The sequence below is a fragment of the Hemitrygon akajei genome, chromosome 7 (assembly GCF_048418815.1).
Source record: "Hemitrygon akajei chromosome 7, sHemAka1.3, whole genome shotgun sequence".
NCBI classification, from domain to species: Eukaryota; Metazoa; Chordata; class Chondrichthyes; order Myliobatiformes; family Dasyatidae; genus Hemitrygon; species Hemitrygon akajei.
Window position 1 is genome coordinate 34,596,450 of NC_133130.1, and position 16,946 is coordinate 34,613,395.

Consider the following 16,946-nt stretch of genomic DNA (forward strand, 5'->3'; position numbering starts at 1 on the left):
TGGAGACCTTCAGTTAGAGAACAAAATGGCAAAATTAATGCCACATTCACTACAGATTTACAGTAGTGTTCTAATAAATATTTGACATTTTTAAATGAAATTTTGCCAAAATAACACTGGATTGGTAAAGTACCACTTTAGTGTAATGGGGTGGGCCAAAAGAAAGTGACCAGTGAGTTATAGTGGTACTACTTTGATGCAACACACAGAAAATGCTGGAGGAACTCAGAAGGCCAGGAAGCATCCATTGAAAAGAGCACAGTCAACTTTTTGGGCCAAGAATGTTCAGCAGAACTGGAGAAAAAAAGATGAAGAGTCAGAGTTAAAAGGTGGGGAGAGGGGAGGGAGAAATACAAGGTGATAGATGAAACCAGTGGGGGGGGGGGTAGAAACGGAGTGAATTAAAAAGCTGGGAAGTTGATTGGTGAAAGAGATACAGGGCTGAGAAGTTCTCCCTCTCCTTTCTCAACCTCTCTGTCTCTACCTCTGGAGACAGCTTATCTACTGATGTCTATTATAAACCCACAGGCTCTCACAGCTACCTGGATATACCTCTTCCCACCGTGCTACTTGTAAAAACGCCAGCCCCTTCTCTCAGTTCTTCTGTGTCTGCCATATCTATCTCAGGATAAAGCTTTTCATTCCAGAATGAAGGAGATGTCTTCCTTCTTCAAAGAAAGGAGGTTCCCTTCATCCACCATCAACTGCATTTCTTCCATTTCATGCATGCCTGCTCTCACGCCATCCTCCTGCTACCCTACCAGGGATATGGTTCTTCTTGTCCTCACCAGCCTCTGCATCCAACACGTAATTCTCAGTAATTTCTGCCATCTCCAATGGGATCCCACCAAGCACATCTCCCCCCACTTTCTGCTTTCCATAGGGATCGCTCCCTATGCAACTCCCTTCTCTATTCTTCCCTCCCCACTGACCTCCCTTCTGACACTTAATTTTGCAAGCTGAACAAATGCTACCCCTGCCCTACACATCCGCCTTCACTACCATTCAGGGCTCCAAGCAGTCCTTCCAGTTGAGGCGGCACTTCACCCTATGAGTCTGTTGGGGTTATCTGCTGTATCTGGTGCTCCCAGTATGGTCTCCTGTATATCAGTGAGATCTAATGTAGATTGGGAGACCACTTTGCCAAACACATGACAGAAAAAGTAGGAACTCCCAGTGGCCACCCATTTTAATTCCACTTCAAATTCCTATTCCAACATGTCAGTCCATGGCCTCCTCTACTGCCACACTCAGGTTGGAGGAGCAACATCTTATATTCCATCTGGGTGGCCTCCAACCTGAAGGCATGAACATCAATTTCTCGAGCTTCCAGTAATGCCCCCTCTTCACCATTCCCCAACCCCCTTTTCTTCTCTCACCTTATCTCCTTGCCTGCTCATCGTCTCCCTCTCGTGCTCCTCACCCTTTTTTTCCTTCCATGGCCTTCTGTCCTCTCCTGTTAGACTCCCCCTTCTCCAGCCCTGTATCTCTTTCACCAATCTACTTTCCATCTCTTCACTTCACCCATCTCCCCCCACTCAGGTTTCACCCATCAGTTTTCTCCCTCCCCTCCCCCCACCTTTTAACTCAACTCCTCATTTTTTTCCTCCAGTCCTGCTGAAGGGTCTCAGCCCAGAATGTCATCCGCACTCTTTTCTATAGACTTTGCTTAGCCTGCTGAGTTCCTCCAGCATTTTGTATGTGTTGCTTGGATTTCCAGCATCTGCAGGATTTTCTCTTGTTTGCAACATTATATGGACAGTTTTGAAAGGCTAAAGAAAATAAACATTGACATTTGGAAAAAGGAATAAAAATAACACTTTTTACCATGATCTCCACATGTTAAAGCACATCTACCCTAGAGTGTATTTCCTTGCTTCCAATGCTTGGATTAATAAAAGTGAAGAAATACCAGTAGGAGAAAAATAGCACTGAGCAGTTTAGGACAGTAGATTTATCATTACAGGTCTTCAGAGAACCTTTTCCCCAGTTGTATAATATTGGTTAGTGTGAGCAGCAGATCCAAAGATGTAGTACAATCAGAAACCCAGTCCAATCATATACCCATTGTGTATGAATACAGCAATCTTGAAATTGCTCACATTTTACCAAAAAATTTTTCAGGGAACACGGAACCATGACATATAGAATCTATGGTGAACTCTGGAGAAACTTTGGGAACAGTGAGAATGTGGAATTTGTCACAAGGCTTAACTGGAGTAGATAAGTCCAGAGGAAATGGCTGAACAGGACGAGAGTTTGAAGATGGGCAAAAGAATTTTGGGTAATTCCATGGTTTCCAGAGAATAATATAAAAAATGGAGGCTACTCAAGAGTGTATTTGAATTGTGAAGTTTAAAGGCAAAATGTGAAAGGGACCAAAAACAAAAACTCCAATCATCCCAACATTACAGAATGGACTTTTTCCATATTTTGTCATAGAGGGAAAATTCCAGAGGAGAAATGTGAGAGGGGCAAGAAATAAGCTTGAAAGGACTCAGCAAGACAAACAACATTAGTAGAGGCAAAGGAAGGCTGAACTCTGGGTCAAGACCCAAGACCCATCAGGTAAAGAGAGAAGAGTTATTGATGGTGATTCACTGGTTATGAATGCAAACAAGAATAGAACAGGCAAGATCAGTCCCACCTATCATCTTGACACAAAGGTAATTGCTGCATTCAATCACTTCAACACCTGCAAGCTGAACAAGGAGGGACAGACTACTTTTATCACATTCACAGAATGGCTTTGATCAGCACCATTCATGTACTGCTGTAGATTTTCACAAATAAAATGGCAAAAGTGTTTTATGTTTCAGGAAAGCCATAGCAACTCATTTATTGAACACCAAAAAACTGAACTCAAAAGCACACCAAAAAACTTCATGTAACAACATCATTATTTCAGACCACCCTCTTAAAGTGAAACCCCAACTCAATGTTGGTGGTTGTGAATGATGTACATTTCTCTCAATTATGTTCCCTACACAGCACCCCCCCCCCCTACACACACAAAATTCACTAAAAAAATTGTTTTGTAATCCTGTCTGGAGCTCAGACAAGCCATCCGACTCGGGCTCTATGTTCCATGGGTGGAGGAACCACAGGTGTCTCTGGCTCATCTGAGGTACATTGACATGCTCATGCTCAGGTTGGGATGCCAGGGGTATGACAGTGGAATACGCCAAATCTTGGTGGGCCAATTTAAGGTGATCTACCAAAAAACGTTCAGGTTTACCTATCTTACCTATGATAAGTCTTTTCTCCCCAATCCAAAACATGGAAAGGGCCATTGTAAGGAGGTCAGTGGAAATATCAGATGGGCTGCCGCACCCGGTAACCCAGGTGCTGATGAACACCCAAGTCTCTCATATGTTAAAAAGTCTGTGCTGCATTTTTTAGCCCAAACGACATGCACAGAAACTCCAAGAGGCCAAATGGGGTTACCACAGCCATTTTGGGAATATCCTCCGAACACACAGGCACCTGATGGTAGCCCCTAACTAGATCGACTTTGGAAAGAATTGACTTTCCAGCTAAACATGCTGAAAACTCTAGGATGTGTGGAATAAGGGGGCGCTCAGTGCTGGTGATCTCATTAAGGTGTTGTTAATCACCACAAGGGGGCATTCACTAACAGACTTAGGGACTATATTGAGAGGCGAAGCCCTGGGCCAATTTGATCAGCATACAATGCTAAGTCTTTCCATGTTGGCAAACTCAGCCTTCACAGTTGCCAGCTTTTCTGGGTCCAGTCTGTGAGTGCAGGCATGAACTGGTGGGCCAGTTGTGGAAATGTGGTGCTAGACCCCATGCTTTGTGACTGTCATGGAAATGTGGGCTTGTTGAGGTTTGGAAGTCCACCCAGCAGTCAAGTAAACTCACATGTGGTGGGGCATGTGCTTGACAGAGTCATTGTGGGGAAATTACTGAGGTAGTAGTAATGACTGAAAGTCCTTGACATCCACAGACCAGCAGTTCTTAGACTCATCACTCTCACAGCCATGGAATTGTTGAGTCATGCTACTACATAGAGATATTTGGTGCTTTTGGCAGAGATTTCTCAAAGCGTGAATCAGTAATGACATTTTGTTCCCAAAACTCTGGCATTTTCAAAGCAACTACGTTGGCCAATGTGCAAAATAACTTTGGAATCGCCCTAGAGCATCAGGTCATCAATGTAGGTTTTCGCAAATAAAACAGTGGAGGTGTTTTATGTTTCAGAAAAGCCTTAGCAACTCATTTATTGAACACCAAAAAAACTGATCTCAAAAGCACATCAAAAATCTTTATGTAAAAACGTCATTGCACCAGACCAGTCTCTTAAAGTGAAACCCCAACTCCAGGTCAGCAGTTGTGAATTACGTACATTTTGCCCAATTACATTATCCTACACTATGACAGGCTGCCACACAGTAATTACATGGTCTAAATATAATGCAGAGCAAGATAAAAATAAAAAAGATACTTAAGTTATTGAGGATAGATGAAGGGTGGGCTAGGGTGCAAGCAATGACACACAACGTGGACCAAATAGCTCAGTTCTGAACTTTACATTGCATATTATTGTATCAAATATGCATCTCAAATAATCATTTGTAAATGTAACTTACCAAGCTCTCCCTGGCAGATATCTGTACGTGATGCTCCTTTAATTATAAATTCAGGGTTTGCACACAGATCCTAAAAATAATAAAAAGGAGATGTAGAAAAGTGGAGAAAAGACCACATTTCTTGAGCAAAGCAAACTGACAGCACAAAATAGCAGATTATTGATTATATAGTCAGTGAAACTGCACAGAGACAGACCTTTCAACCCACCGCAATCACACTGATCTTGTTGCGCATTTGCCCTCTTTGGATTCATATCTATACAACCTTTGCCTATTCAAATACCTGTATAAATGTCACCTATGCAACATGATTGTATCTGACTTCATCACCTCCTCTGACAGCAAGTTCCACATATCCACCGCTATATTTAAAAACAACTTTCCTTTCAAATCCCATTTAAAATTTCTTCCACACATTAAACTCAAACCCTTTTTTTTCTGATATGCCTGCTGTGGGGAAAGGATTCTAGACCAACTCAACCTCTATGCCTCTTATCAATTTTATAAACCTCTGTCAAGTTCTCGTCAGTGTCCTTCACAACATAACTAAAGAACACCAATCCTGGTGAACTTCTGTACTCTCTCCAGCTAATCAATTCTGTTCCTCTAGTGTGGCAACCAGACCCACACGGAATACTCCAAGTACAACCAAGCTGGTGTTTGGTAATGTTACAACATAGCATCCCAGCTTTCATTCTATGCCTCATCTATGATGGAGGCATGCTATATGGCTTCTACACCGGAGCTGATACTTTCAGGGAACTATCAACCCAAATAGAGGGACCTTGAAGTTCATTAGCATTTCGTAGCTGTACCTTACCATTTCCGTCTCCTCCCATTTGATTGCATCACCTCACATTTGTCACAATTAAATTCTATTTACTAATCTTCCACACAGCTTTTCAGCTGATCCACATTCAACTATAGCCTTAAACAATTTTGCAATTTCACATAATTAATATACAAAATTACAAAACAGGGATCCAACATTAATTCCTGCAGTGCACCATTGGTCTCTGACTTCCAATGAAAAACATCCTTCCACCAAGCCAATTTTGGATTTAATCAGTTAGCTCAATTTGGATCCCAGGTGCTTTAATCTTCTGGGGAGGACTTCATGTGGGACCTTACTGAAGTCCATGTAGACAACGTTACCATCTTGCCTTCAATCAATCCTCTTAGTTACCTCCTTAAAATTACTCAGATTGATGAGGCTGAATATTACCTACACAGAGCCATGCTGATACAGGTGTCCCCCACTTTACAAAGGAAGAGCATTCCTAAGAAACCTTTCTTAAGCCGAAATGGCATAAAACGAAGAACCATTAATTCATATGGGAAAAATTTTAGTAAAAGCAAAAATCCTCTTTGTAATGCAAAAACAGGTTAGTGATGTAGGTCTTTTGTAAAAGCAAAGTGGCGTAAAGCGAACATTTGTAAAGCGGGGGGGGGGGACACCTGTAATCCATGCTTGATCCTTGCATATGCACATGTATAAAATTTTATCAATTAGAATTTTCCAATAATTTCAGTATATCAAATTTATTGAGCATTACTATCTAATGTACACAATGCCAACACTTGAGCATTCCACATTAACAATAAAAAGCAACCTACTTTCAACATTAGTGACCCTGTGTATCCATGCTGTCAATTCTACAATTGACATTTTTGAAGTAAGTGACAGCCCAATTTTAAATGGGAATCTTCTGGCCATCAAATTTGGATTCTGGGTTATTATATCACATCAGAAAGATCATATGAAAAGGAACCAAACCTTACTTTTTTAAAAACATCTCTTTATTGCTTTTTCAGAATGAAAACACATTAAATCATCCATAGGTTTGAAAGTGCAACGAAGTTAAAGAAAAGGGAAAAATAAAATACAGAAGAAATCAAAAGAAAAAAACACACAAAAAAAGCAAACACCCCGTCATTTAAAAAAAGCAGTCAATTCAGTTTGTTACTTTCATCATCTTGAATATCGTTCTCCAAAAACTTGTAGATGTCCCAAATTTCCCAAAATTTGCTAAGTTTGTTTTTTGTAATGTAGCTCATCTTTTCTAGAGCAAGATAAGAAGTCATTCCTTTCAGCCATTGTGAAAGTCCAGTGGTTGTTGGTTTCTTCCATGAATAGGCTATGCAGCATTTGGCTTCCAAAAAACAAATATTAAGCAGAGACCTAACATTTTTGGAGGTTACAAAGTCCTTTGGATAAATGTTCAGAATACATAATTTAGGATCAAGGGGCACCTTTTTTCCAATAATCTGACTAATCAAATACAGCACCTTCTTCCAGAACCAGATTATCTGGGGGCACTCCCACATACAATGAAACAGAGACCCCTTTTGGTGATTATATTTAATGCATGTGTATGGAATGTTGGGATTAAAATGATGCAACCTGACTGGAGTAATGTACTGTCTGGTTATCCATTTGTATTGTAGTAATTTAGAATGAGTATTCACTGATTGGGTTTGAACTAAGGAACAAGCTTCTGACCACTCTTCTGACAGATTCTCATGCAAATCAGTTCTTCATGCTTGTATATTGTTTGATGACTCTTCACATTTACTTGCAAACAAATTGTATAATACAGACACATGTAAGGCCTTTGACAAGATCCCGCGTGGGAGGTTAGCTAGGAAGATTCAGTCGCTAGGTATACATGGTGAGGCAGTAAATTGGATTAGACATTGGCTCAATGGGAGAACCAGAGAGTGGTAGTGGAGGATTGCTTCTCTGAGTGGAGGCCTGTGAATAGTTGTGTCCCACAGGGATCAGTGCTGGGTCCATTGTTATTTGCCATCTATATCAATGATCTGGATGATAATGTGGTAAATTGGATCAACAAATTTGCTAATGATACAAAGATTGGAGGTGCAGTGGACAGAGAGGAATGTTTTCAAAGCTTGCAGGGGGATTTGGACCAGCTGGAAAAATGGGCTGACAAATGGCAGATGGAGTTTAATGCAGACAAGTGTGAGGTATTGCACTTTGGAAGGACAATCTAAGGTAGGACATACAAGATAAATGGTAGGGCACTGAGGAGTGCAGTAGAACAGAGGGATCTGGGAATACAGATACAAAATTCCCCTAAAAGTGGTGTCACGGGTAGATACGGTCGTGAAGACAGCTTTTGGTACACTGGCCTTTATAAATCAACGTATTAAGGATAGGAGTTGGAATGTTATGGTGAGGTTGTATAAGGCATTGGTGAGGCCGAATTTGTAGTATTGTGTGCACCAAATTACAGGAAGCATATTAATAAGGTTAAAAGAGTGCAGAGAAGGTTTACAAGGATGTTACCGGGACTTGTGAAACTGAGTTACAGAGAAAGGTTGAATAGGTTAAGACTTTATTCCTTGGAGTGTAGAAGAATGAGGGGAGATTTGATAGAGGTATATAAAATTATGATGGGTATAGATAGAGTGAATGCAAGCAGGCTTTTTCCACTGAGGTTAGCGGAGAAAAAAACCCAGAGGACTTGAGTTAAGGGTGAAGGGGGAAAAGTTTAAAGGGAACATTCTTCACACAGAGAGTGGTGGGAGTGTGGAATGAGCTGCCAGATGAAGTGGTAAATGTGGGCTCACTTTTAACAATTAAGAAAAACTTGGACAGGTACATGGATGAGAGGGGTATGGAGGGATATGGTCCAGGTGCAGGTCAGTGGGACTAGGCAGAAAAATGGTTCAGCACGGCGAAGAAGGGCCAAAAGGCTGGTTTCTGTACTGTAATGTTCTATGTTCTATGTCTCATTCATTTAAATCATATTATTTGCCCAAGGAATAGGCAAAGCCATTTTTGTTTAAAATAGTTTGTTTAGCTTTGATGTAAATCTTTTAGAATGTGGTTAATTATATCAAGATTTTTAAAATGTTTCATAACACTGCCAATGTCTAAAAGTTGTAAGAAAGACTCAGTGGCTTTAGTGAGGAGATAAGGCCCATTACTCAATCAAAATCCCTCAGGGCATTCCAGGAACTGGTCCTCAGACAAGCACCATGTTTCAGTGTGGCAGCAGGTCAGCTTAATCAACCTTTAACACATCCACAAAGATCAATTCTGGATGGGGCAATTTCAATGTAATCAAGGTGGTTAATGTGCTCTTGAACACAACAATTTTCAGAAACTTATACAACTCAGGAAGCTCATCAAGAATGCTGTCCTTGCTGGCACACCTGCAAAATGGAAAAAGAAAAAAAATCCCATCATTTGCCCAGTACACCACCAAAATGCATAACTAATTTCAGTCATACACATGGGTAAAGTCTAAAAGCTGTGCAAGTGAAGTCCCTTAAAATCCAATTAATGCTCAGAGTGGATAGTACTGTGTGCTTACAAGTTCAGTTCTTAGTTAAAATATTTTGAAATAAAAACTCCTGATTTTATTGAAAACAATGAAGCTATATTTTTTCTGACCTTGAATCAGGGATATGTTAATCATTATATTTTATTATGACTGCAATTTCAAAATTAAACAAAGAACTCCAGAAACAGACGGTGAGTTGCATGGTACAAAAGTCTGATTTGTGCAAATAACTTATAAAGAGTTAAATGGACATCATCCAATCAATTCACACCCCTTGGTATTAGCATCACCAGTCTTCATTAAAAAAAATTGTTGTTCCTTTTTGCTCCTTGTGGCACATTGGGCGACATTTTTGCCCCTTCCTTAATATTTGTTTTTTTTAAAAACGAGGTTGAGTGGCCAAATCGACACTCAACCCAGCACAAATGGGAAATGTGCAGGGGGCTGGCCAGATTCAAAACTGGGACCATTCAATCTCAAAGTTCAGTGCTGATGCCACTACACCATCAGCTAACTTCATTAAAAAAGTAGTCAGGACCTCTTGTGAAGGTGAAATTGCATATGGAAATTCCTCTGCTGCATCTGCCCAAAACAAAAAGGCTACAAAACTGCCAGTTCTTTTTTAAAATGTACTTTTTAGATGCCTTGTCTGATATTTCCACCATCATGCCAAGAGAATGCAGTGGCACATCTGCCTCTCAGTTCTAGTGCCTGGGGTTCTATCATGATCTCTGGTGTTATCAGTTACTTCAACTCTGTCTTCACTCTCTTTTTTTTAGTAGTTTAAGGAGATTTGGTATGTCACCAAAGACTCTTTCACATTACTACAGAAGTATGGTGAAGAGCTTTCTGACAGGTTGCATCACAGCCCGGTGGAGAGCCCGGATGCACAGAATGACAAGAGGTTGCAGAGAGCTGTCACATCAGCCAAATCCATCTTGGCCACAATACTCCCCACCACTCAGCACATCCTGGAGAGACAGCAACGTCACTGAGAACCTTCATCATTCAGTGTATTGTCTCCTTTCTTATCAGGGAGAGGGTGGTACACAAGCCCGAGGACCCACACTCAAATGATTCAGAACTGTTTCTTACCCTACACCATCAGTTTTCTGAACAATCCAAGAATACTACTTCTATATTCACTTTTATATTATTTTTGGTAATTATAACTATATAACCATATAATAATTATAGAACAGAAACGGGCCATCTCGGCCCTTCTAGTCCATGCCGAATACTTAATTTCACCTAGTCCCACCATCCTGCATTCAGCCCATTCTTTTCCTGTCCATATACATATCCAATTTAATTTTAAATGACAATATCGAATCTGCCTCTACCACTTCTACTGGAAGCTCATTCCACACAGCTACCACTCTCTGAGTAAAGAAATTCCCCCTCATGTTACCCCTAAACTTTTGCCCCCTAACTCGCAACTCATGTCCTCTTGTTTGAATCTCCCCTACTCTCAATGGAAAAAGCCTATCCACATCAACTCTATCTACCCCCCTCATAATTTTAAATACCTTTATCAAGTCCCCCCTCAACCTTCTATGCTCCAAAGAATAAAGACCTAACTTATTCAACCTTTCTCTGTAAATTAGGTGCTGAAACCAAGGTAACATTCTTCTCTGTACTCTCTCTATTTTGTTGACATCTTTCCTATAATTCGGTGACCAGAACTGTACACAATACTCCAAATTTGGCCTCACCAATGCCTTGTACAATTTTAACATTACATCCTATACTCAATGCTCTGATTTATAAAGGCCAGCATACCAGAAGCTTTCTTCACCACCCTATCCACATGAGATTCCACCTTCAGGAAACTATGCACCATTATTCCTAGATCACTCTGTTCTACTGCATTCTTCAATGCCCTACCATTTGCCATGTATGTCCTATTTTGATTAGTCCTACCAAAATGTAGCACCTCACACTTATCAGCATTAAACTCCATCTGCCATCTTTCAGCCCACTCTTCTAACTGGCCTAAATCTCTCTGCAAGCTTTGAAAACCTACTTCATTATCCACAACACCACCTACCTTAGTATCATCTGCATACTTACTAATCCAATTTACCACCTCATCATCCAGATCATTAATGTATATGACAAACAACACTGGACACAGTACAGATCTCTGAGGCACACCACTAGACACCAGCCTCCAACCTGACAAACAATTATGCACCACTACTTTCTGGGATCTCCCATCCAGCCATTGTTGAATCCATTTTACTACTTCAATATTAATACCTAAAGATTGAACCTTCCTAACTAACCTTCCGTGCAGAACCTGTCAAAGGCTTTACTGAAGTCCACATAGACAACATCCACTGCTTTACCCTAGTCAACTTTCCTAGTAACCTCTTCAAAAAATTCAGTAAGATTTGTCAAACATGACTTTCCACACACAAATCCATGTTGACTGTTTCTAATCAGACCCTGTCTATCTAGATAATTATATATACCATCTCTAAGAATACTTTCCATTAATTTACCCACCACTGACGTCAAACTGACAGGCCTATAACTGCTAGGTTTACTCTTAGAACCCTTTTTAAACAATGGGACAACATGAGCAATACGCCAATCCTACAGCACCAGCCCCGTTTCTAATGACACTTGAAATGTTTCTGTCAGAGCCCCTCCTATTTCTACACTAACTTCCCTCAAGGTCCTAGGTAATATCCTGTCAGGATCCGGAGACTTGTCCACTTTTATATTCCTTAAAAGCACCAGTACTTCCTCCTCTTTAATCGTCATAGTTTACATAACTTCCTTACTTGTTTCCCTTACCTTACACAATTCAATATCCTTCTCCTTAGTGAATACCAAAGAAATTGTTCAAAATCTGCCCCATCTCTTTTGGCTCTACACATAGCTGTCCACTCTGATTCTCTAAGGGACCAATTTTATCCCTCACTATCCTTTTGCTATTAATATAACTGTAGAAACCCTTTGGATTTATTTTCACCTTACTCGCTTAAGCAACCTTGTATCTTCTTTTAGCTTTTCTAATTTTCTTTTTTAAGATTCTTTTTACATTCTTTATATTCCTCGAGCACCTCATTTACTCCATGCTGCCTATATTTATTGTAGATATCTCTCTTTTTCCAAACCAAGTTTCCAATATCCCTTGAAAACCATGGCTCTCTCAAACTTATAACCTTTCCTTTCAACCTAACAGGAACATAAAGATTCTGTACCCTCAAAATTTCACCTTTAAATGATCTCCATTTCTCTATTACATTCGTCCCATAAAACAAATTGTCCCAATCCACTCCTTCTAAATCCTTCCGCATCTCCTCAAAGTTAGCCTTTCTCCAATCAAAAATCTCAACCCTGGGTCCAGTCCTATCCTTCTCCATAATCATATTGAAACTAATTGTATGTTTTTGTGCTGTACTGCGGCAGCAAAACAAATTTCTCGACACATAAATCAATGATAAGAAATCTGATTCTGATCAGAGTGGAGTTTACATGCTCTTATTACCAAGTGGTCCTTCTTCTCCCACTCTCCATTTCGCAAAATCCAGCAGGTTAGTTAACTATCATGTGCAGGAAGTGATATATTTGGGGAGAATAAAGTGCTATTCGTTATATAGGCACTTGGTGGTTAGCGTTGACTTGATGGGTTGAAGAGCTCGTTTCCGTGTGACTTGACGGAATTGTCCAATATTAGACCAAGGCCCGAGCTTCCCGCATCTCTGAAAAGACTGTTGGCTATAACTGGCAAGAGGAAAAGTTACTGCAGTGGTCTGGGTACAAACTTGGGGTGTCGCTCAAGAATTCTTCAAGCACAAGTCATCCCAAGGAAAAAGGTACCAAATATATACAGTAAAATAATATTTTACCATGCTTTTAAGATCGCCAATGAGATACAAAGATAACTATATCATATAAAAGTAAAATGGGAATGGAATGGAGAGTGTATAGGCACAGAAAACTTGACACAAAAAGTGAAATTCTATTTTTTTTCCAGTTTTACGGATGAACTGCCAATTGTTTTATTGCAATATAAATTGCTGTTGTACCTTGCATCAATCTCCCCTAAGTTCAGCCTTCCCCTGAAGTAGTTCAAGATTCATGTACATTCATTATCAAAGAATAAATTATACAACCTTGAGATTTGCTTGCTCACAGATAATCACAAAACAAGAGGCCGAATTTTAAAGAAAAGAAAAAATTAGAAACTAAAGACTAATACTCGATGCCCAAGAGAAAGGGAAAAAAATACAAGTTATTCAAACAATTGAAGTGACCAACAGCATTCTGAACTGAAAATGAAACAGCAGCCGGGGCAGTCTTTGTGGCCTCAGTGCCATGGAGATGACCATCATGGAGAACGAAGGAAATCAGCTCTTGAACTGACCAACACCTTGTCTTTTCAGTTTAGCTGGGCTGGTGTTTAACATGACCCATGACGGAACAGCTAAAGCAGAGAATTTTGTAGTTATCATCCCCCCCCCCCTTAAAGAATTTAGAGCAGGGAGCGGCTCCATTCATTTGATAGTGGGATTGCAGTAAGGATAAAAGTTGAGTTTCCAGGAACACGGTCCTGCGAAGAAGTCGCCTGTACCTAAATGTACATTCAATTGTTCATGTTATAAATACATTCAGATTAGTTTATCACACACACCAAGGTGAAATTAAAACTCTTGCTCGCACGAATTCACAAAGCATACTTTGACATATGCCTTGAGATTTTATATTAAAACCTTTTACTGGCATTTAGAAGATATCAAGTTTTTTAACAAACATAAATAAAAAAGTAACTTGGTTTGGGGATTGGAATCGGAGCGATAGAGCTGAGGATAGGGCAGTTGGTTTACAAACAGTGCAGTGAGGTTGCTAGCAAGGGTTGGGCAAAATTGCAGTCAACTGGATGAGCTGCAATATAGAATGGGGACAAATTCAAAAAGGGTTATGAATGTAGGACTGCAGGTGTTATACAATTTCAAAGGGTGAAGCTAAAGTCAGATGCACCAGTATTCCAGTGGAGTAAAGGGAATTACAGAGTCATGAGGGAGGAGCTGGAAGTTGATTGGAAGGGAACACTAGCAGGGATGATGGCAGAGCAGCAATGATTGGAGTTTCTGGGAGTAAGTTGGAAGGCACAGGATAGATACTTCCCAAAGAAGTATTCTAAAGACAGAATGATGCAAACATGGCTGACAAGGCAAAATCAAAGCCAATATAAAGGCCAAAGAGAGGGCCTATAATAGAGCAAAGATTAGTGGTAAGTTAGAGGATTGGGAAGCTTTTAAAAACCAACAGAAGACAACTGAAAAAGTCATAAAGATGGAATACGAAGATAAACTAGCCAATAATATTAAAGAGGATACCCAAAGATTATTCTGATAGCTAAAGAGTAAAAGAAAGGTGAGAATAAATATTGGATTATGCTGGAGAGATAGTAATGAGGGACAAGGAGTTGGCAAACAATCTGAATAAATATTTTGCATCAGTTTTCACTGCGGAAGACACTGAAAATATGATGGAAGTTCAAGAGCATTAGGAGCAGAAGTGAGTGAAATTACCATTACTAGGGAGAAGGTGCTTGGGAAACTGAAAGGTCTGAAGGTAAATAACTCACCTAGACCTGATGGCTTACAACCTGGGGTTCTGAAAGAGGGCACTGATGAGTTTGTGTAGGCATTAGAAATGATCTCTCCAGAATCAATAGATTCTGCCATGGTTCTAGAGGAATGGAAATTTGCACATGTCACTCCAATCTTCAAGAAGGGAGATAGGCAGAAAAAAGGAAATTACAGCCAGTTAGCCTGACCTCAGTGGTTGGGAAGATGTGAGAGTTGATTGATAAGAATGTGGTTTTGGGTTACCTGGAAACACATGATAAAAAAAGCTGAAGTCAGCATGGTTTCCTTAAAGAAAATTCTTCCCTGACAGATCTGTTGGAATTCTTTGAAAAAACAAAAATCAGGATAGACAAAGGAGAATCAGTGAATCTTGTGTACTTGAATTTTCAGAAAGCCTTTGACAAAATGCTGCACACGAGGCTGTTCAACAAATTAAGAGCCCATGGTATTACAGTAAAGATACCAGCATGGATAGAGCATGGGCTGACTGGCAGGAAGCAAAGAGGAATAAAGGAAAGCTTTTCTGATTAGCTGCTGCTGACTAGTGGTGTTTGATAGAGGACTGCGTCAGGACAATTCCTTTTTTTACATTATATATCAATGATTTGGATGATGAAATTGATAGCTTTGTGGCCAAGTTTGCAGATGATATCAAGATAGGTGGAGGGGCAGTGGTGCTGAAGAAGCAGAGAGGCTGCAGAAGGACTTAGATTAGGAGAACAGGCAAAGAAGAGGCACATGGAATATAGTGTTGGGAAGTGTATGGTCATGTACTTTGCTAGAAGAAATAAATGGAGAGAAAATTTTAAAAATGAGGTTCAGTGAGAATTGGAGGTTCTCACACAGGATTTGCTAAAGGTTAATTTAAGGGTTGAATAGGTGGTGAGGAAGGTAAATGCAATGTTAGCATTTATTTCAGGAGGACCAGAATATAAAAGCAATGATGTAATGCTGAGGCTTTATAAGGCATTGGTGAGGCCTCACTTGGAGTGAGCAGTTATAGCCCCTTTATCCAAGAAAGGATGTGCTGCCATTGGAGAGGTTTCAAAGGAGGTTCACAAAAATTATTCTGGGATTGCAAGGCTTATCATTTGAGGAGCGTTTGTTGCCTCTGCGCCTGTACTCACTGGAATTCAGAAGAATGGGGTGGGGGGGGGGGTGATCTTATTGAAACCTGTTGAATGTTGAAAGGTCTCAGAAGATGTGGAGAGAATGTTTTTCCAATGGTGGAGGAGTCCAAGACCAGAGGACAGAGCCTCAGATTTGTGGGACGCTCATTAAAGACAGATTTGAAAAGGAATTTCTTCAGCAAGAGAGTGGTGAATCTGTTGAATTCATTGCCACAGGTGGTTGTGGAGGCACAAGACAGAGGTGACAGATTCTTGATTATTCAGGGCATGAAGGGTTACGGGGAGAAAGCAGGAGATTGGCATTGAGAGGGAAATTGTTCAGCCACCATTCAAAGCGGACTCGAGGGACCAAATGGCCTAATTCTGCTCCTATATCTTATAGTCTTAAAAAGTTCTGCAGGTACAGCATTGTCGCAGTACTTAGCGCAACGGGAAATTCTCCGAATCTCCGCCATATCCTAGAAGCAAACTCCACGGGTACACCAGTTGCGCATAATTTCTACTTAAATGAGGCAAATAAGTTGAAGTTAGTAAGTAGTTCTCTCGTATTAGATTGGAAACAGCAGAAAAGATAACTGAAACAAATTAAGACATTTAAGAGCAATAATATATTTTAAAGGAAAATTCATACTCCCGGGCGTTTCCATTCCACGTCTTTAGTTTTGTCAGGTCCGAATTTGTTGTAGCCAAGGGATGAAGGACACGCGGGGAAAGACTCATCACAAAACAGATTTCCCGTTTCCAAGCACTGCTGTCGGAGCGCTTCATAATCCTGTTTGAGAAATTTCACAGGTTGCTCCCAGGAGCCGGTTCCGGCCGCACGCTCCCTGCATTTGTTGATACGAGACGCCATTCCTGACATTATGAGAACCAGTCTCAGAAGACACACTACTCAATTGGGAAGTGCGTAGAAATCTGCCTTCACTGGAAGGAAAGTGAAGCTTTTAAAGAGACAGCTGATGCACGATTTTGCAATATCCGCGGCAGTACCTGCAGTAATAAAACAGGTCCCTGCATATCTGATTTTCATAAACCAACCTACCGCCCATTGCCAAATATAATCTCAACCCAGTCAGAATGTGGAAAGAGAGATGGAATTAAAGCTTGGCCAACAGGAAGAATTCAATTGACAGGATGAATTCATTTCACCCACCACATTGTCTTGTAAAAGAGATTAAAGTCTAATAACAGAGACTAAAACAATTGTGGAAATCACAACAAGAATATTGCTGCCTGCGACACATGCCATGCCATCTAGGGTAAGAATAGGATGATCTGGCA

General features: G+C 40.4%; 1 protein-coding gene across 1 annotated transcript in view; it reads right to left on the minus strand.

The window, feature by feature from the left end:
* The window catches only part of LOC140730120 (calpain-2 catalytic subunit-like), a 117,964-nt gene extending 101,446 nt beyond the window's left edge, over nucleotides 1-16,518 (minus strand). Inside the window, exon 1 of the mRNA XM_073050256.1 lies at nucleotides 16,297-16,518. Coding sequence (XP_072906357.1) covers nucleotides 16,297-16,518 — 222 coding nt within the window. The remainder of the gene's footprint in view (nucleotides 1-16,296) is intronic.
* Nucleotides 16,519-16,946: the final 428 nt, after the last annotated feature.